At 33.1% G+C, this 24,747-nt stretch overlaps 2 protein-coding genes across 2 annotated transcripts; both read right to left on the bottom strand.

Annotated features, from left to right (window-relative positions):
* Positions 1–5,585: 5,585 nt before the first annotated feature.
* Positions 5,586–6,483, bottom strand: LOC122311229 (basic leucine zipper 43). The gene has a single exon (XM_043125681.1). It carries the CDS (start codon positions 6,347–6,349, stop codon positions 5,753–5,755), a length of 597 nt encoding a protein of 198 aa, XP_042981615.1. The 5' UTR covers positions 6,350–6,483; the 3' UTR covers positions 5,586–5,752.
* Positions 6,484–21,109: 14,626 nt separating this feature from the next.
* On the bottom strand, positions 21,110–22,476 carry LOC122311668 (fe(2+) transport protein 1-like). The gene is made up of 3 exons (XM_043126302.1): positions 21,853–22,476; positions 21,609–21,758; positions 21,110–21,478 (listed from the first exon to the last, which is right to left on the bottom strand). Exons 1-3 carry the CDS (start codon positions 22,468–22,470, stop codon positions 21,173–21,175), a joined length of 1,074 nt encoding a protein of 357 aa, XP_042982236.1. The 5' UTR covers positions 22,471–22,476; the 3' UTR covers positions 21,110–21,172.
* Between the last annotated feature and the right edge of the window lie 2,271 nt (positions 22,477–24,747).

Genomic DNA, 24,747 nt, shown 5'->3' with positions numbered 1-24,747 from the left:
AATCAAAAAAGGATACAGAGAGATTAGATTCTTTTGTAAGTTTGGAAACAGATAGTAAATTGAATGAAAAGCTTGGAACACATAACACATTATGTAGAAATAATGTGTTCGAGAGGCATATAGTACCAATATGAGTAGCTGGGATAGAGTTGCCATTGGGCATATTAATGGAAGTATTAATTGGTTTAGGTGTGGAAGAGTAGAGGAGGGATGAACAGATCATGTGATTTGTTGCACCAATATCCAAGATCCATGAAAAATTATGCTGTGAAGTTGAAGAAACTGAATAACAAGAAGAAAACTCTATAGGGAGTAGCAGTGGTTTACCAGAAAATTGAGTAGTTACAAGATTCACAGCTGGTGTAGGAGATGGATTTGAATTTGCAAGTGCTAGCAGTTTAGTAAATTCCTCAGAAGTTAAAGAAAACTTTTGATTCTCATTACTATTTTGAATGTAGACCTCTCCAGTTGAAATGACAGCATGGGCAATAGGGAGATTTCGCCTTCCTTTAGGTCCAGTCCAACCAGGAGGGTAACCATGAACTTGGAAACATTTTTCCACTGTATGTCCATGATATCCACAATGAGTGTAGTACAAAGAAGACTTCTTTTGCTTGTCTTTGGAAAACTTTGACTGAACCAATGACTGATTATTCTGTTTTACTAACAAGGCATGAGTTTCATGGCCTACAAAATTGGTTAGTTGTCGTTGGCTTTCCTCTTGAAGTAGTAATGAAAAGACTTTGGCCATGCTTGGTAATGGAAAAACAAGAAGTAATTGACTCATGACTGAAGCATAGGAATCGTTTAACTCAACCAAGAACTTTAATACATAATCAGATTGCTGTCGAAGAAGTAAGAAGTCAAAAAGATTGCATGTACATGATGCCATCTTTCCACAAGTGCAAGTTGGGAATGGTCTGTAGCTAACATATTCATCCCATAAGGTTTTGAAAGCATTGAAGTATTCAGTGATTGATAAAGAACCTTGAGTTATAGAACTGAGAGCTTTATCAAGATGAAAAACTCTTGGACCATCACTTTTTAAGTATCTAGTTTTCAACTCATTTCAAAGATCAACAGCTGAGACAACATAAAGCAAACTATTCCTTATTTCTTTAGAGATGGAATTCATTAACCAAGAAAGTACCAAATTGTTGGCACGCAACCAAGCAGTATGAAGAACTTGTTGAGTAGCAGGAGGAGCAGTAATCAAACCATTGATAAATGCCACCTTATTCTTGACAGTCAATTCTATGGTGATTGATCGACTCCATGCTATGTAATTATCTCCAATAAAGATTTCTGAGACTGGAAGAGCACCAGGATTGTCACTCGGATGTAGATAATAGAGACTAGAGGAATCATCAAAGGGATTTATGACAGAATTTGAAGAATTTACAGAATTTTCAGAAGAATCCATTTCAGAAATCTATCCAAGAAAGAGCAAGAAAATGCAAGAACATGCAAGAAGGATCACTACAAAAATTCTTGAGCAGAATTTTGTAATGCAGATTTCAAGAAGAAAAAAAATGAAAGATAAGAAGATGAATTTGCAGAAGCAATAATGTTTTCAATCTGATACCATGTCAAGTTTCTGATGAACACTTGAAGGTAAGACTCAGTGAATACAAGATAGAAATAGAGGAGATGAAGAGAAAGACTTTCACGTTATTGAATTGATGATTTAATACAACTTACATAATGTATTTATAGAGATAAAAGAAAATAACAGAAAAATAACTAACTTTTTATATCTTTTCCTACTTTAACCGGTGCTTCTCTAGACTTTAATTCCATTTGCTCAATTTGTAAATCTATACTCCAACATTAAGAAAGTCTAGATGCTCTAATGTCACACTCTAAAGAATACTATTTATTAAAAATTGATTTAAAGTTATTTTATTTAGTTATATATTTGATTTCTCTTTTGAAAACAATGACGAACTGTTCAACTTCGTGATTGCTACATCGTTTATTTATTTATTAGGAAGTATTAATATACTATTTTTTTGCATTACGCATTATAAATTTAAGTTTGTCAAAATATTAATAATTTTTTACGGTTACCGATGTGAAAGACTTTCACTTCAAAAAACTTCCCTTAAATTTTTGTCGAAATTTAAGAATTTTTAATGGAAAATACATGAAGTGAGTTTTTCAATATTTATTATTATTCTTATAAATAATTTTAACATTATTATATAAATAATAAATACTGTAAGATTTATTTTATGTATCTATCTCTCTACTTTAACTTTTAGGTATTTGAAACGAGAACATTACAAAATATTTCTGAACAAAAATGCTAACTGTATTTAAAAAAAAAAAATTATAAAGAAACTTTCTCAACATGTCAGTTATTAATATGTTAAAAATTAAAAAATTTAAATTTAAAAAAATATTAATAAAATGAGTCTTATAAGTAAAATTGTAAGTAAAAATGGAGCATCATTCTTTCTTTAAAGAGTTGATGTTTTTGTGGAGATAAAACTTGTATATGACTACTTTACCCTTGTCTTTATAATTTATAGGAAGACATACTAATTAATTTACAAATTAATCAATTAAATTGATTTGCCTAATTTGTAAGACGATAATCCCCAAAAAAATGTAACATTTTTCCAAAAAAACTTAATAAAAAACAAAATATTCGGAACTGTTCATCTGCATTCAATTGTAGGGAATCTGCATTCGATTTCTTACAATCCAAGCATAAGATTGTAGGGAACTGCATTCAATGTTCAAGTCCAACCACCTCTTTCTATCTCTTTTTACTCACTTCTTCTTCCACGTTTAGGTCGGTAGGAATTAACATTCTCTTATTTCCATCACTCCTTAGCTACCCCTTCTCACTCTTTTTTAATTTATTTTCTTTCTCCTTTTCCTACCTACCAAGCACCAACTTACCATGCCTACCATTCTCAATGACTGCTACTTTGCTTTGATTTTCTTTAAAAAATAAAAATGATTTCCTGAAGAAATCTTTCTTCAACTTTTAATTCACATTTTTTTTCTCATTTATTAAAGCTTGAAATTTTGAATCCCATGTTTTCTGAACCATATATAATAAGAGTTATTTTAGGAAGTTGGGTAATATTATAATTGTAACATATAATTAATGCTAGATACAGTCATGAGTTGTACAAGCTCCGTGAACTCCTGTTTTGAAAAAGTGTGATCTATCATTAAAAAAATTAATTTTTTCATATGAGTCTCATATTTATTTATTTATTTTTTAAAAAATATGTAGCTTTTACTCATAGAGTCTTTATTTATCCTTTATCATATATTTTTTCCATTTATCGCTGGTTTTGGGCTTTTCCTAATATGTTAAATATTGTAACAATCTCAATCATTTAGGGCCTATTTGGGATTGCAGTAGAAGTCTTAAAAGTGCTAAAATAGCTTTAAAAGCTCCTTAATGACAAAATTATGTGATTTGGACGTTGCATATTAAAGCACTTTTAATCTCAAATAAGCTAAGAAGTACAATATCATTTTGAAACTTTTCCTCAAACGTGCTTTTTGGGATAATGCGGAAAATAATTCGAATTTTAAAAATACTATCGATGGACGAAAATATACATACAAATTTAAAATAATTATAGCTTTTAAACTTTCAAGGATATGATACTAATTTTTAAAAATTCAAATAATCGTCATTTTTACCTCAGAAAGTACTTTTTTAATTTGTTTCCAAACAAACGTAATATGTTTAAAAATGATTTAAACATATAGTTACCAAACAGTAAATAGATTTTTAATAGTAGAAATTTACTTAAATTATAAGTTATAAGTTCTACAGTTATAAATTATATTTCTTACCAAAATTTCAAACATGCACTTATTTTAAAACTAACAATTGAGATTCAAGGCTGACTTATGATGTGTCCACCCCAATGAGTCGATGGTGAAAAGGAATTAATTTCTAATTTCTCGTGTGTCCAAAAGCACAAATGGTTTCCCATTTGAAAATATATATATATATATTATATATATATATATATATATATATTTCTAGAGTGATGCTAGGCTGCCGCCTAACAAACTACTGATCGTGCCGCCTAGTACAAATTTTATTTTTTATTTTTTATTTTCATATTTTTTAAAACATTTAAATATTTTTAAAAAATAAAAAAATATACTAATACATTAAAAGTTACTTATTTAATTATTAAATAAAAAGTTTACATACATTTATAATTAAAATGAAGGAACAAACAGAGGGGATGCTATCATTTTTCATACTTCCAAGCCCATCACAAAAAGCACTTTATACGCCCGCGTTAAAAGGATACATTCTAACTGCTGCATCGGTTTAATAGTGATCGATAGATCATTAAATGCTTAGATGGAACAAGATTTGGGATGTAATGGAAATATATGATATTGTTTGTTGTTACAACAACATTTTGTTTTGACTTTTATTTGGGATATTAACGTTGTTGTATTAGAATATATTCATAATATTCTAATATATAACTTATTTGCAGCTATCAACATTTTTTTAATGTATTTTTTAATTCTCTTCAACATTTAAAAAAAAAATTATAACATCATTAAAAAAATACTTCATTAATCATTAAAATAATATATATATATCGGGGGACGGGACCCTGGTCGGAACATATAACATTTTCCAAAAATTAATGTGCAGATAGCACGTCAGTTCATGTGTGTAGACCCACACATAGAACACGCGCATGAGAGAAAGCACGAATTCAGAAATATGGAAAAAGGGGGGCGGGGGGAAGTGCATGCAGCATGGTGGGGACTTGGGCTGAATGCTGATGCAGTATATAACCTATGGAAATTGCGGAAAGGCACCGTTCCATTCCAGATCACACCTGAAACGTAGGCTCGATCGATGATCTACAAACATGACATGATCATCGATATAATTCCAAATTAAGTTGGAAAAAATAGTATTATATGTCAAACTTTGGCTGAACCACGTCAGGCACTGGCAGGCATTATTAATGTTGCCCACACCAAAAAGCTAATTCGAACAGACAGTTCGATCTTTTCTTGGGTGTTTTTAGTGGATTGAGTTTTCAAATGTTTTGCTTGTTATAGTAGTTACTGTAGGAAGAAGCACTAACACCAGCACCCTCCACCAACATTTGTCCCTTTTGGCCGTCATATTCTGTGCAACACTAAACTGGCCATGGGGCCTCCTTGAGGTGTGGCTCAAGCTTATTCCCCACATGGCTCACCCAACTCTGCTTCTTCTTCTCCCAGCAATTGACAACAATATTAGAATGGATAGAAGATTTTGCATTACCCAATAACTTTTTCTTCTCTACTCATGTGTCGTGTTCGATCCTTCCGGCTGGCCTGATCAATAAGCCTGATTCGTATTGATCAGGCGGAAGTACACGATCAAAGTTTTGTTGGTTCTGAATATGATGGAGAGATAGTAATTAATTATTCAGTCTTTGATATCTTTATATGCATGACTTGCCAAAAAAAGAAAATATCACTTTTTCAGGAATTCTGTTCTTCAAGCTGCATGACATGATATATGCGGTGAGAAGAACTACAATAGTTTCATTTTAAGTATTGATTATAATTGGAGGGAATTGAGCCATGAAAAGATAAAAGTGTTCAAAAGATGTTATTGTAAGGTCTGTTTCCGCACACAGCTCAAGGTGATGATGACGTACAAAAGACTTGGGGAAAAACCATGGAAGACATGAGGGACATAGACTAAATTAGGAAAAACAGCCCTCGTGACTATTGACTGATCTTAATGAAGCAAGTCTACAGATTTAGATATGGATTGGCAGGAGGATTCTGCTCTGAGATGAGCCGTGTTGCAAGGAACCTCTTCCAAGTCTCTGAACGTGGCAGTGTAAGGGCTGTCAATTTGCAGGCTTGTGAACATTTGGCGAAGATCAGAAGTTTCCTCCTTGAGCCTTGCATTCTCCTGAAGAACCTTGTCATGGCACTCGGTTACATGATTCAACTTTTCTATCAGGTTGTGGTTCTCTGTTCGAAGCCTTACCACCTGTGACCAGAGTTCATCTAGGTGCTTTTGTTTCCTCATCCGCGATCTGCGAGCAGATTCTCTGTTAGAAATCATTCTCCGCTGCTTCCTTTCATCGATGATGCTGAGCTGATGCTCCTCAGCTTCATCAGAAGTACTGGAGTTATTGCTGATACAGGAGTATTGTGGGTTAAGCTCATAGCCTTGAGAAGGGAAGAGAGAGTTGGGTAAGTTGCTTAAGAATCTATTGAAATAAAGGTCAGGTGTGTTGCTCTGCATCATTCCAAAGCCAGTGGGAATTGGAATAGAGGTTTCTTGGGCTAGATAATGGATTCCAGTGATCTCAGCTGGAAGCATAATTCGAACTTTGAAGATAATGATATCTGAAAGGTTTTGTTGCAGAGATTGCTGAAGAGGATAGGGAAGGACAGCATGAAAAATGGAGGGATTTTATAGAAGGAAAAATACTAGAGAAGTGGGCCAGTTTGAGCAACAAAGTGTTATAGCGTCAGGGGGACTTACATTAGAAGAATTTAAAAACGATATTCTGGAATGCCACTGCAGATGTCTATCTAATGATGCATGAGGATGAGTTGTTAGATATGCCCTTCTTTACAAAACCACTTTACATCATATGGATGCTGTTTTGAGTTCATTTCATGGGTCCGTGACTTTTTATCATGCATGCATGTATGTATGTATGCAAATAACTGAGTATGGACATGCATTAATCAGCATCCATCCATAGAAATTCAATATTTGGATAATCATTTTGGAATCAGGTATAATGCTTACAGGAGAGAGAAGTTCCTGACGTGGAGTTGCAATAATTTAGGTATGGAATTGGTTGAAAGAAGAAATGGTGTAAAAAGTCAATTTGAGGAGAGTTTCTTTTCCTTTGTCCTGAGGACATTAGCCAATTTTAATACTTTCAAAACTAACACCCCAAAAAATAACTTCTCATATATGATTGATGACGAAATGAAGGTCAGGTTAAAAAGGCAAACTATTAAATAATATTAAGGCTTTGACAATCCTGTTTACTACAATTTGGATGACTCACCAAGCACTTCATTCTGGATTGGAGGGACCATCAGGATGCAATAGTCCAAAAATTGTAGATCATATTGAACTGAACTAGGTCAGCAATTAAGACCATTATCTGCAGATGATCCCTGTATGAAAAACTTGAAAAAGTATTACTTAATTTCTGAACACAGATCAATTATTAATTAATGCCTGTCCAGGCAGGCAGAAATTAATTAATTAGAAGGATCAGCCGCCCTTGATCCAAACTACTTTTCCATGAAGAATCATGCATCATGTTAATGGTGCTGCATGTATCGATCAGTGCATGTATATACATACATATATATTAATGTTGCAGAAAATATGACATATTCTTCTTGGAAAAAGTGAAAATACATGATGAGTAGTAGAGATCACTAGCTACTATATGAGAGTTGATCAGTTGCATCATCGTGATTTGAAGGTTCAGTGCGTCTTTATATGTCTAAAATTTTGTTCTTCTTCCAGGGCGCATCAGCAACTAGCTTGCAGTACCACTTTTTATGATCCATACATACAGAAAGAATGTATGCTCTTCTAATCTAATTGCCTAGCTCACGAGTACTGAGTCTCCCGGCCGGCCCTCGGAGCATATATATATATATATATATATAAGCCATATGCTTTCTTGTTTGCTTTTTAATGAACTCATTGTTGCAGATCATCGATTATTTTACTGCTCAATATTGATGCCCACATGAAATTATATGATAATTATAAGCAGACAAAGAAGAGTGATGCAAGTGGATTAACTCAAAAAAGTCTTGGCAAATCCCAGAGGCAGCAACTTGCAAACGCAAACGTTTTATTCTTTAATTATATTTTAATTAAAGATCAATGATCAGTTTCAATATTATTCTATTATTCCAAGCTTTCTTGTATGTTTCGCAATTAAAAGTACGCAGTTTAGGGGATTCCCCACTAGAGAGAGAACACTAGCTTTTCCTTCGGCCTAGCTAGATAGCTTCTTATAATGCTAATTATCCGATCCATGATAATCATGGCTGATTAATTAAAACTGAATGGGAAAAAAATAGGAAAAGTAAAAAGCAATTTAACAATTCTTTAATTATAATCTCATAGCAAGTTGGCCTATTTTTTAAATAGTATTTTTCCTATTTATATTCATGCATACGTACATTTCTTCTCTCTCTAGTTATATTCATGAACACTAGTGTTCATGTCAAAATTATGAGATTATAAGTTAATTTGTTATGTCCATTTTTTTGCATTATCACTACAAGAAATTTGACTTTTTGCAGCGATTTTAATTTTGTTGGAAATAAAATTGCTGCAATTGATTAGCAATTCCAGCATTTTTGGCACACGCTGCAGACTTTTAGAACAAAACTATTTTTTTTAAAGAGTTGCAGCGATTTTTACTTATTGCAACGAAAAAATTCGCTGCAAAATAAATACATGCGATTTTAACTTAAATTGCAGCGGACAAAATTGCTGTAAAAAGAAAAAAATCTTGTAACAACGAAAAATTTCGCTGCAATTACATTTGATATTGAAAGGGCGCCAAAACGCCCTAAAATCACATTTTCCCCCCCTCCCCGTCACTTTGCGTACACTCCTAAATCCCGAACGTTCTTCCCCAACTTCTTCTTCTCCATTAATTTTCTCTCTACCTGCACATGAAGCAAAACCCACTTAGAATGCCACAAGCTACGCGGTTGTCTCTTCCACCAAAATCCATCACCATCAGCGGAGCTACTCCATCGATGTGGCGACCACGGGATCAAAATCCACTCATCCTCGTGCATGACTCGCTCTTCTGCTAGTTCCAGTTCAAAAAGTGGTATTCCCAAATCTGCCGTTCGACATCAAGAAAACCCTTTTCTTGTAGTAGTGGGTTATCCAACTCGCTTCCATCCCATCGTCCCCTCCACTCAGTAAGATACTCTGTTTTTTAGATAGAATATTTTCTTAATGAAACCGTTTAGGTCAAGTAGAAACAGGGGTGGTTTGCTCTTTCAATTTATGCATAAATTGCCTATGTGTTTGTGTATGTATAATGTAACTGTGGAATTGCTTATAATGTATTTTAAAATCAATACAAACATTCTTTTGTTAGATTGACTAATAAACAAATGGTTATGATTTTGGAACCGAAAGCAAGGGGGAATTCAAAGCTGGATCCCAAATAGAACAGTGGTGGCTTTTAACGAGTTGACCTACTATTACTATTAGTTGTCTGGTTCAGGCGAATGGCCTCAATTGGGGAAGAAAAACGGGGTAATTAATTTGAAAACTGAGTGTCTTGCTTTATGCCATGACAGGGTAATTAAAGAATGAGAAAGTCTAGAGATTCTCAGTCTTTATAAGCTATGATATGAATGATATGTAGTATCTTTTCCAAACGGGAAGGGGGTCACAAGAATATTCATTGAGTGATATACCAATTTCCCTTTCTCCAGCCAGTCTGAAAAGCAATGCTGCCTAATACAAGAAGTAATCATTAATGGATTGATAATCAAACAAATCTAATTAAAACACCAATTTCCCTTTTCTTCTTTTATTGCAAACAATACCACTGTGAGATCATGGATGCTACTGTGAGCTCATGGAGATTGAGATTAGATGGGATTCTTCCTATCAAACTCTCAAGCCTGGCTTTCGGATTTAAGTTAGTCATCTTTCTTCATCACTATTTGTTTTAACTGTTTAAGAGATTAGTTGGCTTTGTTTTAAGATGCAGGGGCATACATTTATCACATAATGTTATTTCCTTTTCTAACCTCTAGCTTTGCTGTCTTATTATTACAATAATTATACCTTGCAGTACTAAGTCAATTTTAATATTATTACAATAACCTCTAGCTTTTGCATGATCTTTTCATAGAAATATTCACTGTTAGATGGAGTTAAGCATTGTTACAAGTTGGCTGCCTTTTAAGGATATGGTGACCTTCTAATTGAAATTCATGATCTTTTTGCATCTAGGATTCCAATGTATCTATTCCCTCTACTTGCCACTGAGAACAAGGAAAGGCCTTATGAACATCTAAGGCTTACTAGCTTAGGTGCTATCGATTCCTTAGTGAAGGTAATCTTTCTTTCCACCTCTTCAATAGTCTTTAAGCACTTTGTTTTCCCATGTTCCTTGATATATATTTCTCACCCAATTTGATTGTTGAGAGTTAAAGTTTGTTTAAAAAATTGCACAAAAAATGTATGTTCCAATCAGAACCAGTGATGTTTTGGTTATGCAGAATGGATGTAATGATGCAATTGGCCAAAGGGGTTGGAGAGAATTAGCATGGCACATTTATAGCGTTTTTATGGAAATTTGCAGCGATTTTAGTCCTTGCAAAAAGTATCAAAAGCAGCGCTAGAATGGTATGTTGCTTTTGACGTACACAAATTGCAGCGCTTATAAATCAATTGCAGCGATTTTAAGTGTTGCAAAAAATGGCAAAAGCAACGAACCAAATGTAGCGCTGCTGTTGGTGGGAGGCTATTGCAGCGAAATTTAATGATATAGCAAGGATAAATTTCACTGCAATTGATCAAATGCAACGCCATGGCAGTCACATGGGGTGGCCTTTTGCAACGTGAAATTAGTGAGTTTGCAGCGGTTTAAAAACGCTGCAAATGAAGTCTTTTGCAGCGTTTTTTCAATAACGTTGCTAATGATCAAAAATATCACTTTTATACTGTCGAACATGCAAGGAGGGTAATAACGCTGCAATTGATCAATTACAGCGTTTTTTGAATGTATTTGCAACGATTTTAAGCGCTGCAAAAGCGCTAATTTCTTGTAGTGTATTTTTCTTGAAGTACGACTCAACTAGCTAGATGCAAAATTCCTTTAGAGGTTGTTTGGATAGTGAGATGAAATGAGATGGTTTTAGATGAAATTTAAAAGTTGAATAAAATATTGTTAAAATATTATTATTGTTTTGAGATTTGAAAAAATTAAATTTTTTATTATATTTTGTGTGGGAGTTTGAGAAAATTATAATAATGAGATAAGATAATATTAAATAAAAGTATTTCTTAATCTAAACGGCCTTAATCTTTCCCTAGCTTACAATATATAATATAGAGTAATGATCCAAGTACAATTTTTTTTTACAACCTTTAATTAATACATGATCACGTTTTAAAAATTGAGAGTATTTTTATAAAATGATATTATTTTTATAAATTATTTGATAAAATATCTCTCATTTCTAATTATCGGCGATTTTTGTCTAGCATTTGCGGTGAGATTTGTTCCTGGGGAAACCTCTTCTGATAATGTCAAAAACAAGCCGGAAAATTCTTCTTAGCGCTGGACATATGCGGCTAGAGCCCGGCAAGGAAATTTTAGCTGGAAATATTTTATATCGGTGATTTAGTGGTCATATGCGGCAAGTTATGCTTGCCGGAAAAAGACATAATTGATCTTGTATAATGTATAAAAATATTTTATAGCGGCGATTTAGTGGTCATGATATGCGGCGAGTTATGCTCACCGGAAAAAGACATAATTGATGATCTTGTATAATGTATAAACTTCTATCACAATATTGTACACCACTATATATGTGTATATGAATATAGATTAATAATAAGAGTGATTGAGCTAAATTGATATGGAACCTAGTACTAAAAATCTTGTCATCGGACATGAGTATATATAGATCATCTAGACCATAATAAAAATAAAGGGCAGACCAAAGACGGGCATGCGCCACTCAACTTGTCATGCATAACACTAAATATATGATTAATCCCGAGAATATTTGGCCCTCTATGATCCACATATATACCAATTACAATCAACAAAACAAAGAAAGAAAGGCCATGAATTATTGGGTTTCATTAAATATTATTATAAGATCACTGGAGATCAAGGGAGCCGAAATTTATTAGCTAGCTAGGGTCCTACGTACGTACCAACTGCAGAAAACAACAAAAGAGTACTATAGTACTGCGTGCATGCTGAGAAAAATATAAAAGGATTTCTCATAAAATTATAGCATCATCCATGGCTGGCTGGCTAGCTACGTAGTTATATATATTTGTTTCTTATATATGATGTATTATATGCTTTCCCTGTAAATGAATTTAGCTTCTTTCAAAAAAGAAAAATTATGCAGACAAAGGGGGAGAGAGTACCGCAAATGGACCTTGAGTGCTGGGTATGGAGGGGGACTCGATTTAACGGCTACTCATTTTGCTACCAACGAGTGTGGGTCCATTTTCACGATCCCGCGTGGGTGATGCCGGCTGCAACCAGCCTCCCCACCCAATGCCACACTCCGCGTCAATTCAACTCCAGAAAAGCCGACCCATGATCATCTCTCTCTCTCTCTCTCTCTCTCTCTCTCTCTCTCTCTCTCTAAGACTAGTACATGACACACAGATACATGCACCCACATGATATTCTTGAATTACAATGACATCTTTATGCACCGACTGATTAAATATTGCTGGAAGTTCTACCCTAGCTGCATATATTCTGCAGCACTACAAGTTGTTGATGGATCACAATATGCATGTGTTGCGAGTGCTAAATGATCATCAACAAATATAAATTGGCATTCATCGTATATGTGGATGATTGATTTTGTTGCTCAGTGATGATGATGATAGTTTTCCTTTCTTTGTAAGGCAGAGATCATCGATACATTTTAATTAATTATATTGGTGCATGCAAGTACTTGAACAAAAGTTATGAAGTGGTATATTTATTAGGGTTCGAGCAACAGAGCTAGCTCAATCATCTATAAACTGGTTTTTGGATTGCATTTGCTTATCTATCTACCGATTTTCCTTCTTTCTCATCAAGCTTACTTCCTTAATAAAGGCCAATTCATTAATTATAATTTCATTGGTCCTGCAAATTATTTTCGGATGATTTCATCTATGCAAAGTGGTATAAGTACTTCTAGCTCTGTCGATCTCTGATTTCCCTTGTCACCACCACATGATGACCGATCATGACAATATATCTATATATATATAGTCTCTAGCTTGAAAATTCCACGCGCATGATCACCTCATGTTTTCAAGCCCTTTTTAGGGTTCTTCTCATGATGGGTCTGAGGTCTCAATTGTTTGGTACCTTCTCGATCCTGTACCATAAATGCAGTGGTACTGTCTCCACTTTCCCTCTCCCCACTAAACAACCCACCTTTTTTCTTTCTTTCTTTCTTTCTCTAATTCGACCCAAATTCCTCCTGGGGTCATCCCATTTTATAGCGACTGGTTCAAACAGGATAAGCTCATCATCATCATCCTGATCTATATAAATATATATATATATATATATATGTATATATCTATATTCGCCTTTTTTAATTCTCTTGATCTGCAACTTAAATGCATGATGATGATCTCCATATATATATATAATATATTTTAATCCATCAACTCGATCGTATCTCCCTTCTTGTTGATTAAGTACTATATATATATAATAATGATTATATTCTCCAAAAAACTTCTCATGCTGCCATTGTTGTCGATCTGTTTTGTGTTCTTGGTCTTATCACGCATTAAGTGGTGGCATATATCATATGGGTATATACTGCATCTTGGAATATTAATACTGACTCATCGCACGAATGCATCGTTGTTCCTGCTTACGTTATTTAATTAATGTCGTATTAATCCACTAACAATGTGGATGTTAAAGTTGATTAGGCCAGTGTTCGTTCGATCTAAAGAAACCAGCATTATTTAATGTTTGTTATATATATATATACACGATCCTCTAAGCTCAGTATACAGGCCTGGCTATAGTACTTGTGATCAATATTCTCTACCCCTTTTAATATAATTTATATAAAGATTATAATGCTACCCACCATTCTTTTTTTGATCATTTTAATTCTTACGTCATTTCAATCAGTATTAAATGATTAGAGACTATTTAATTATATGAAATGATCATAAACGTCCACACCACATCGATCGAACCTTTGTGACTTAATCAAGTTGAAAACCTTATAATAAGTTTGGTCCTTTCGGTTATTTATAATCAGTTTTTACCTAATTATCAGATTTATAATTTGTATGTGATTCGGATTTTTTTTTCTTTTTTTCTGTTTTTTTTTTCCCCCCATAGATCATCAAAATGATTAAGAGATATGACTCTCCAAGTACTGAGAACCACAAGCTAGCAAGCGCTTTTCTTCCCACCAAACGTACACTAACTAGCTAGATAATTATGTACTGCAATGACATCAAAATGCATGATAAGGTAGCTATAGCATAAACTCGACACCGGCATCATGATGCGGAAATGTGCAAATGTTGTGGTTATCAACGTCAAACTAATTTGAACATCATGACTAGCTAATTACTAGGAAATTGCTAGGAAATTGGCGTAAGCATATCATTATCATTTATAAATTAAGGTTTTGGTGTTAGCTCCATTAGGGATTAATTTAATTGGATCCATCCTGCATCCCCCAGTACTTTCAAATACCTAGCTAGCTAGCTACTTTGAAACAACTTGGGATTAATTAGTACTGCTTTCTTATCGATAATTGTAAAAAAAGAAGTGCTAGCTACAGCTATAAAAAGATTTCGTAAACTCACAAACTGATGTGGATTGATGTGGTACATTTACCTCAGAGCATAAAATTACTTTTATTGTAATGTAGATCTAACATATTAGTACATGATTAAGTCATATCATTATTTTGTGAGTTTACTTTTCTAAAATCTCTTTATGCCTATAGTATTTCTCTTGTAAAAATTTAGGAGTGCTGTAATTATTGAAGACACTTGCTGCCTCCACTTGCAAGAATTTTCTTTATTTTTTGCAAGGTAATGCAAAAAGTAAAAGAGAAATAATATTTACAGTTCTACGTACTCATGTGTGCTAACCTTTCATACTGATTGATTTTGAAAAAAAGTGGTCAGTCTTACATGAAAAAGCTATTATTCTTTTAATGGTGAACTCCACCTTTTTTTTAAAAAGAATACATAGAACTTACTCATTCTAAAAATTTATTTAACATTACCCAAAGTAAAATAAAGTGCCAAGCTAGCTAGCTAACTTTTGCTGTTATAATTACTCAATTTTCTTTCACTTTGTCCAACTAGCACTATGCTTCAATAATTAAAGTTTTTATTAAAATTTTTAAGTATTGTTTTACTAGACAGATTCGGAATCATTTTGTAGATCATGGCCGGGTACTGTCGATTGACAAGTGCGTTTCATAAGATACAAAAAAAGAAAAAAAAAAAATATGGTCCTAAATTTTATAAGTCTTCTTTGAAAAATATAGAGGGAGATGAGAAAAGCGCCAAGACAAAGCAAAACCAATACTAGTACTCATTAATTAAAGCCAAGCTTTTCAAGGTCTCTAGAAGAAATGAGTGTCCTTTTGAATGCATCTAGAGACACCTGAGGCCTACTACTGTCTTCTCCATTCTTGAATGGGACAACTACCGATTGATCAACAAAGTATCACCACATTATGAGGTTTGTCCATAGTATTAATACTAGAGCACTCTTTTTTCTTTTTACTTTTTTTAACATTTTGTGGTCAGTAGTGTCAATGACCTGGCCCAACCACAACTTTCTTTGTAGAAAAAATGGAAGGACATGAGATCAGAGAGAAGTATGTATGTATATATATATAGCTATATATATATATATATATAATATAGTTTCATACCTGACATGTCTTAATTTGATATATCTAGCTTGGCCTTTTAGGATTTGATTATATATATATATAGTTCGCGAGTTAAGGTTTAAGATCACATGATGATCAGTCAATGGATAAATGTGACGCATGCACGCCCTCCCATGATTATTAATGTAGAACTACTAAAAATAAAATTAAAAATTGTATAGATACCTAATTATTTTATAACTTTTAAGTACTTAATTTGTTTGTCAATGCCGATTTGCAGTTTTCCAAGTTGTAATTCATCATTTTCACGCTTATCTTTTTTAATTTTGTTATTTGCTTTTGTTTAGATAAAAATAAAAAAAGAAATAGTCTCTTGGACATTTTGTCCATCGAATAAAAGTCATATCCTCCTCTAGAGGGTGGGGTTTGAAAGCCTTCTTCTCCTCTGGAAGGTGGGGGAAGAAATCTCTACTTTAAGCAGAGTATTTTCTTTTAGACGGTTTGTCTGTAGAGAGTTATAGAAGTTACAATAATCATACTAATCACAAAATAATTTGTGTACTGGGAGAACTTTAATTATGAGTAGTTGGCTTGTAATTGTATCAGGTTATAGCTGTAATTTCGCTTTTATAAATGAATGAAGTCTATTTCTTAAAAAAAAAAAATACAAATTACGAAATGACTCATGTAAGCTACCTAAAAAAAATTAGATCAATAATTTATAATTACATATATACATTAATTAATTTATCATATTTTAAAAGCAATAGCCATATATATATATGCATTAATTAATACGTGATATTTATTCATGAAGTGATAAAATCTATTGAAAATCCAATGAAGTACGCCGTACTAATTAATCAAAGTGCAAGTTAAGTGCGCCATGATTAATAATTAAGCTAGCTATCCGCAAATTGTGGCCAGAATGAGTGCAATTAATTATATTGCATGGTAATTTTTTTTTTTAAATAATAACTCAGATATTTATTTATAAAAAACAATCAATACAAGTCATTCTTATCAATCCGCAAAGCTTGAGCAACAAACACAGGAGGATCAGCCCACCATATATATCACTATAAGAAAATTGAGCTTTTGTAACCAATTTATTACAACCAAAAGATTATTTACAATCAATTTTAAATGAAAATAATCATTTCGCTAGAATTAACTTGTCGCAAATAAACAAATTTTTTAAAAATAATATTGCATGGTAATTCTTTTTAAAATAATAACTCAGATATTCATTTATAAAAATCAATCAATACAAGTCATTTTTATCAATTCGCAAAGCTTAAGCAACAAACATAGGAGCATCAGCCCACCACAAATATGTATTATCAACATTTCAAGCATATTGTGCTAATCTATAAGCCACCTCATTCTAAGTATGTTAATTAATTAAGATGAAATCAGTTAATTTTTTAAGTCCATTGATTAATTTTCAATTAGTCAAGCACGTAGTTGCTAAATTCTACTACTAACTTGATCTCTAATTTCCCCGACCGATCAAGTACTACTGAAAATAATTAACCACGTACAGGCCTTGGGCATGCGTTGGGTATATCATCCACCTAAAGTATGTTGGGAATCTCTCAAGTATTCTTCGATCTACATAATCTTCGACCCTCTTGCTAGCGACCAACGACTACAAGATCACGAATGATTCTGTAATAACCTAAACCCACCAAACCCCAGTCCACCCAGCCTAGTCCCCTTATTTTTCTCTTCTTTTCTTCCCCCTTCTCCTTCCTTCCCATAAATTTCACAACCCACCCCCCAATCTCATCCTACATGTTCTCTCTCGTACAAACCCCTCTCCCTCACCTCTCTCTCTCTCTCTCTCTCTCTCTCACAAGCCCCCAACGTGTGTATGTATATATATACACATAATACCAACAAGGAAGTGAAGTAAAGTGAGGACCAGATAACTGGAAGTAGTGGAAATGATAACTGGTATTAATGAATAATGAAAGTGAAATTAGAATGTTATTTCCATATTTTTTTATACATGCTAGTGACTTTATTTAAGATACAAGGAAAATATCCGAGAATGAAAGAATTTCCTAGAATAAGAGCAGGAAATCTACCTAACTAATTGACAAGAAAATAAAAACTTCCTAAACAATATCTACCATAAATTACTCCACTAATACAATATCTTGATATCTACCACTAATTACTCCATCTCCATATTTATCAAGATTTTCATATAAAACAATGACCAAACACGTGTATTATCAAGGAGAGATGAGAGAAGTAGCTACTGAAAAGAGATGCCCTCTCCCTGAGGCAAGGTTCCCAGTTTATAGATGAAGGAGGAGCCTTTTAGCTATCAGTACAATAAAACAAACAACACAATAATACAAGCATTTTTCAGCAGACTTTGAGTACTTTCTCCGCATGAATTGCAGGAGAGTCAATTTTGCATTTTGTGCTAAAAGTAAAGTAATAAGAATCTTCTCCGAAAAGCATGCGATCAATTAGTCTTTTAAAGACGCTGGTCATTTGATATTTGTAAATATTGTCGGTTTCCGACAGATCAGTTATCAAATAGCTTTGGAGTGTCTTATGAATAATATCCAAATATGTTACTATAGGGATCAGTAACTGAAGTTTCAGATGAAGCTTCTAACTTAGTATCAAAATTATTCTTACCAATTTTATTATTGTTCTAGAATTGCTTCTGTAGTAGATAAATCAAATCTTTTTTTGTTAATCATTGGATCATATTCTTCTTTTTCTTGGGTTTGGAAGATTTGCTAGATTTATCAAATTTAACAGAAGTAGAAGATAGGAAATATTTCGGGAATAAGGCCAAATTAGTGCCACCATCTTGTAAACCAAAGGGGAAATTTAGTTTTGAATTTTTTTTTAATCAAAATTCAGAAACCAAGAGTGTGACATCTATAGAGTTTGAAATAGTATAAATTTAAACCAGGTATCAATATAGTCATAGTAACATTAATAAACAATGTCAAAATGTGGGAGACTCTTCATTGTATAAGGATGAGATCCTCATTTTTCTTCTATGATAATATTTAATATATAAGCACTATGGTAGATCAATTTGGTTTTATCGATCTCGGCATAGATGAGTTTAATAACAAAGGAATTATTCTATGCTAGAAATAGCCTAGAATAGTAAAATAGTATTGGAGGTTTTTTTTAGGACTCTCAGAAATCTAATGAAAACTTAGAGGAAAATAACTCAAAGCAATTTTGAAGGAGTTTGAATATATGGACCTATTTAGTTCAAAAACAAGCTTTAGAAAAATATTTTTTTAATGTACTCAGTTTTGCTAGCAAGGTAATATTGAGTAGAATTAACAAGTTTAGTATAAGGATCATAAGGTGTACTAAGAGCAGTTAAAAAGGAAACAAATTTAACAATGTGAATACTACCAAAAGTGGTAAACCTGTTAGTAATATTAAGGGGGTGGCTAGGGTAGGAGGTGGCTAGGGTAGGAGGCTCATGTTTAACAATTCTGGTATTACGTATTTGGGGAGGAGTAGCAATTTTTTTCCCCTTGTATATACATATATATATATATATATATATATTTTTTCTGCTCATGTTTTCTACAGGAATCCACGAATAAGAAAATTAGGAATATAGTTTTCAAATCCTTTAATATATTCAATATTAAAATCAACTACACTTAAAATAGTTTTCCATTGGGCAAAATATGTTTTGATGCGATGTTTTCAACATTTATTTTTTCTAAAACATATTTAGCAATTTTGCAATCAATGCGTAATAATAATTTTTGGTTTAACATCCCACTTTGACAGGTAGAAATACATAATACTATGGATAATATCTCTTTCTTAATAGTGCTATAGTTGGGTTGTGCAGTATTCCAGATTCTAAAATGGAAGCGAACAATTTCTTAGATGAATCTGGTGAAACAATTTGTTTCAGACTGCGATCATAACCAATGTCAAAGACATCTATTTCAACAATTTTTAAGGAACCAAAAGTAGGAATTCCAAGGCATGGTAGAGTTTTATGTGCTTTGATTTGTTTAGCATGAGTAGTATGAATTTCAATCTAAAGAGGAGGGTTTCTCAAGTCCTTGTAGAATTTTGCAACATAGTTAAGAGAACCAAGAAATCTTTGCAACTAGGTTTTATGAAGAATAACATCAGGAAATTTTTTAACAAATTCAATAGCCCTACTAGTGAGTCAAATTTTGCCCCCAGCAATATCATAACCAATTAATATAATCTTGGTTTGGAATAGAGTAATTTTTAGCAGAAACGACAAGACCATTTTCATCTAATGATATCTAGAAACGATTGCAAATGTTTTTAGTGTTCATCAATAGATTTTGAGTAAATAAGAACATTATCAATGTAAACAATGGTGAAATGGGTGAATCAGTTGAAAATGTCATTCATAATGTTTTGAAATTCGCTTGGGGCATTCTTGAGTCTAAAAGGCATAACATTCTACTCATAATGATCAAATGGGATAGTAAATGCAGTCTTTTTAGTGTAGAAGTTAATGATTGTGATGGTCTTGAAATGGGTTCCAATTAACCGTTGATGAAGAAATATCTTCTGATTATTTTGACTAGCAATTGAGGTCAGTGGCTCTTTAATGAGTTTTTAATAAAAGAATTGTTGGTTTGTTTGAAATGGTGCACTTGGATATTATAATTTCAACTTGTGTAAATTTTAGAACTGTGCACATTCTTATTCTATTTTGGCTTTGCTTGTGAGATTTGTGTAAATTTTGTAATGGTTGAAATGTTTTGAAATGTTTTAAAATGCTATGTGGCTTATTATATAAATTTGAAAGTTAAATGTGAGCATGCTATTTATTCTTGAGCCCATGATATGAATATATATTTGTGACATGTTTGATTGTCCCTCGTGGTGTGATGTCTTCATGGCATGATATTTTTGTGGTATATTGGTGATTTTCCTATTATCATGTGGTTTTGAATATGATATATGGCTGAACTAGTCACTCAAAGTTGGAAGTTTTGGGGCTTGATGGTTTTGTTGCTTGAAGGTTTTGGTTATACAAAAAGTTTTCTTATGGTCATATTTGAGCTGTTTTATAGTTTTTGTTGGAATATCTGTATTGTAATTATTTAGAATTTAATGGCTCTAATCCAACTTGTGAATGAGTTTTTGAGAATTATTGTATTATAGTTTTGAATAATTTGGAGGTAGTCATGTATTTAATATTATATATTTGTAAATAGGGAAGAAGTTTTAAAAATATAGGTGAAATTCTGTCCGTTTAATTAGCTAGCTGACGGCTTGCCATCTCTTAATATATATCGATCGATGGTATATTGAAGCAAAGTATCCGAATTTGATGATAAAATATTATAGCCAAAACCAATAATTTAAATGTTAAACCTCACCCGATTATAATTAGTTATAACCAAAATTTTAAAAAGGAATAATATTGACGCTATCAATTATGATCAAGCAATCTCTCCAATATGGATAATCTATATATATATATAATCAATTAATTGTTCGATCTACTAATTAATTAAGCCCATTTTGCCATCAAAGACATGCCTCCCGCTCCTAGTAAAACTGCAATAAATGACCATATTTGGAGCTTTAAACTGTTTTGGAGTCTAGATCCCATAAAATCAGATGCTAAGAGATCCACCAATGCCATATAATTTAGGAGTCCAGCCGACGCTGCATTTAGCACTCCCTCCACGATTAGGGCAGTTTGACTTTTGGCGCTGTATATATTTGATAAACCAATTCCAAGCGAGATCCCAAATGGAGTTGTGATCGAGAAGAAAAACACCATGACTTCTTTCATCTTGATTCCATATTCGGCCTAGTACATTATATATACATAGATTATTCAATTAGAAAGACCTATATATATAGCATTATATATATATATATATTTATATCTCGTATGAAAATTTTGGAATTAGAAGATCAGAGATCATCATCGTGTTCACCTGTAGTATGCATCCGCCTAGTCCCATTCCTTCAAAGAGTTGATGGAAGCAGAGAGCAGCAATGAGAGGTCGGATTGTGCATGGATTGTCAGATGCCCCCATTGACAAACCAATTACTACTGAGTGCACAACAATCCCCATTTCTAGTACCTGCATTAATATAAATGATCAGGGAATTCTTTTGTTTCCACGTTCGTTGGTATATATGTTTCGATCTCACTACCAAATGAAGGGTTCAATATACCTGAGCTACAACGCGATGGCTCAACAACTGTGTCCCGTCTTCTGGGGGATCCTTGCCACTCTTATCGTGACCATGTCCAACATGCTCCAATATCTCTACAGTCCCTTGATTCGCTTGCTCTCCATTACCAGTAGCAAGTTCATGAGCAAAACGTTTCTTATAATGGCTCAACGCAACTGAATCCACCATAAGAGTCAGCAACGCTGATAGCATTGCCACGAAGGTCGTGAAGGGGAATTTCCTCCAAGGCGTTTCGGGCAAACAATCCGATGTCAAATTATTAAAAGAGTCCGGCAGCACATGCATGTAACCGGTTGCAAGTATGACTCCAGAAGCAAAGGCTTTAACCAACGCGAACAGATCCCGGTCAGGTCTGAGGGCCGGAACCGCACGCGAAAACAACGGCAAACACACCCCGATCATGCTAGTCACCAATATAGAAAAAATGGCGATGAGTTTCAACTTTAATGCCTCGGCCTCGTCGTGGCATCCCCGAAATGATTTTTCTTTTGATCTACATTCGGCTGAAGCTTGCACGATAAAGCATGGCTGGAGGAGGAGACCGAGAAGAAGGATAGGGAGTGGTGCATGGAGCTGCTTGAAATGTGTGCCGGCCATGGCTGTCTCGACTGATCAGTGATCATCAATTCGTTAGGGAGAGCTGATATTTATATATCTACAAGGATACGTGGGGTGTCTTGATCTTTAGCTTTTTGTTTTGACCTAATAAATCGGCGGATTTTGGTGATGGGATGCTCAAGTTTCGAGGATTCTATTCAAAACTATCGTATACGATAGTGAATGACCACATTGTCCTAAACAAGAGTACTGCAATATAATGGCATATTTAAGTACTAAGTATGGTAATTAGTAATTAGTAGGGGGTAATTTAGAGTATATAGAGCTGGAAGAAGAAGACTTGTGCATGGCGTGTGTGGGTTAGTGGCACACACTTTGTTTGACTCCTCCTGCTTTACGTTGGCACCAGTCAAACATGTGTGTCATTCGGGAACGTGGCATTTCAATTCATCTATTGGGTTCCATGTTCGCACTTATCTTATGTCCCACACACAGCATGCAGACTGATCTACGTCATCAACCCGTATTTATGAATTTTGGAGGCAAAGTTCAAACTAGGTGTTCATGATGTGTTGATTCAACCATACGTTATTGAAAATATTGTTTTGTGACGGTTTTCTTTCCACCATTCAGTTTGACTTTCGAACGTAATACATAATTAATTATGATCATAGATCATTTATATCGCCCAAATAACATTCGAACGTATGAACGTCAAATCTTCGGCACCCTAAATTCAAATATTATGGCAAATATCTACAGGTTCAAAGGCAAAATATTACATTTGATTATATTATTATATTAATTAATGCGAACAATAAGTAAATAGTTCAAACATATATAACCGTCATTTGAACTTTATAAGTTAAGTAATTAACGTTAGCGTGCTACACTGTAATTAGTTTCAACATTAAGTTAGTTGCATTCGGATGTACATATATACACATGACCTACGTCTGCACGTTGTGTTCCACATCTTTGAACGTGGTCATGTTTGTTCCAATGTTGATACGTTAATTCATTTACGTTGGAATCATGTCAAAGTGGATGTACGTAACAAATTAACAATTACATTCCAATGTAGTAAGTAATTTACATTAAAACTTAATTTTCAAATGAATTAAGAAATAAATGAAAGCTATTATATATTCAAGGTATCATTACAAAAAAAAAAAAATGATCATTTGTGACGAATTATATACGATGAGAATAACTTTTTGCAATAAAAATATACTCATTTTGATAAGAAATTAAATAATCATTTTTATAAGAAATAATTAACCACAACTGAACAGTTTTCTTATAGTGTATATTATTTCTTCCTGCTTCTTTTGTTGCTCCCACTAACCTCTCCAATTCTAAGTGTGAGACAATAGATCCCCCAACAGTTGTTGTGTTGTCTTCCTCTAATTGACCTCTTGGCACGCACAAATCTTTGGTAAGATTCTTCAATCTAGTACCCGGTGCCTAGAAGTGGAACAGGCCGGCCAAATGCTTGAAAGAGAGCTGTTTGAGTACGTCCTCTCACATAACTAGACTTGTTCGAATTTAGACTTTCCATTTTGAACTTTTTTTTTTTTTAACCTTCATATTTAACCCATTTAAAAAAAAGAATTTTTTATGAACTTTCAAATTTTAATTTTACAAAAAATTAAAATCTAAAACTAAATGATTCACTGCTAATTTACTTATTTACTAATATCTAACTTATTTTTATATTAATTAAACTTATACTATAGTGTCTAATTACATGTTATTACACTATAATATTATATATTATTTTTAGTATCTAATTACATGTTATTATACTTTAGTAAATTAGTATATGTGTTATTAACTTATTATACTAGACTTATTTAAATATGGTGTCTAACTTATAATTTCTATACTTGATTATGTATGATAGTAAGACCATGATGTTTAATTACATATGCCAAACAATCATGAGTCCATTTATACTATTATAATAAAGTATAGTATTTTATAATAATTAGCTCATAGTAGCATATATATTATTGAATTTAACTATATAAGTTCTAGTTATATAACTATATAACTATACTAGTATATATAATAAATATATAGATAAATTTATATTTTTATAACATATGTATAATATTGGAGTCCAATTCAAAGTCAGAGTCAGAGGGCAAAGTCGGAGTCGGTTTGACGACAGCTCTAACTCTTAACTCCTATTGAAAAATTAAAAATAAATCCGACTTCAACTCCATTTTGTAAGAAAACCGGAATGGAGTCCGATTCTAAGTCAGAATTTTAAATTTTTGCTCAACCCTGATTGGCTCCAGTCAAACATGT

The sequence above is a fragment of the Carya illinoinensis genome, chromosome 5 (genome assembly GCF_018687715.1).
Source record: "Carya illinoinensis cultivar Pawnee chromosome 5, C.illinoinensisPawnee_v1, whole genome shotgun sequence".
NCBI classification, from domain to species: Eukaryota; Viridiplantae; Streptophyta; class Magnoliopsida; order Fagales; family Juglandaceae; genus Carya; species Carya illinoinensis.
The sequence above is the reverse complement of the archived record's forward strand: the minus strand, read 5'-3'. Positions and strand labels throughout refer to the sequence as shown.

What these genes read in the sequence shown, in the direction of transcription:
- LOC122311668 (XM_043126302.1), bottom strand. Translation starts at nt 22,470, where the DNA reads ATGGCCGGCACACATTTCAAGCAGCTCCATGCACCACTCCCTATCCTT. An exon ending in GCCATCGCGTTGTAGCTCAG is followed by an intron (nt 21,759 to 21,852) that starts GTATATTGAACC and finishes ATATTAATGCAG; the next exon opens with GTACTAGAAATGGGGATTGT. An exon ending in TAGGCGGATGCATACTACAG is followed by an intron (nt 21,479 to 21,608) that starts GTGAACACGATG and finishes ATAATGTACTAG; the next exon opens with GCCGAATATGGAATCAAGAT.
- LOC122311229 (XM_043125681.1), bottom strand. Translation starts at nt 6,349, where the DNA reads ATGCTTCCAGCTGAGATCACTGGAATCCATTATCTAGCCCAAGAAACC.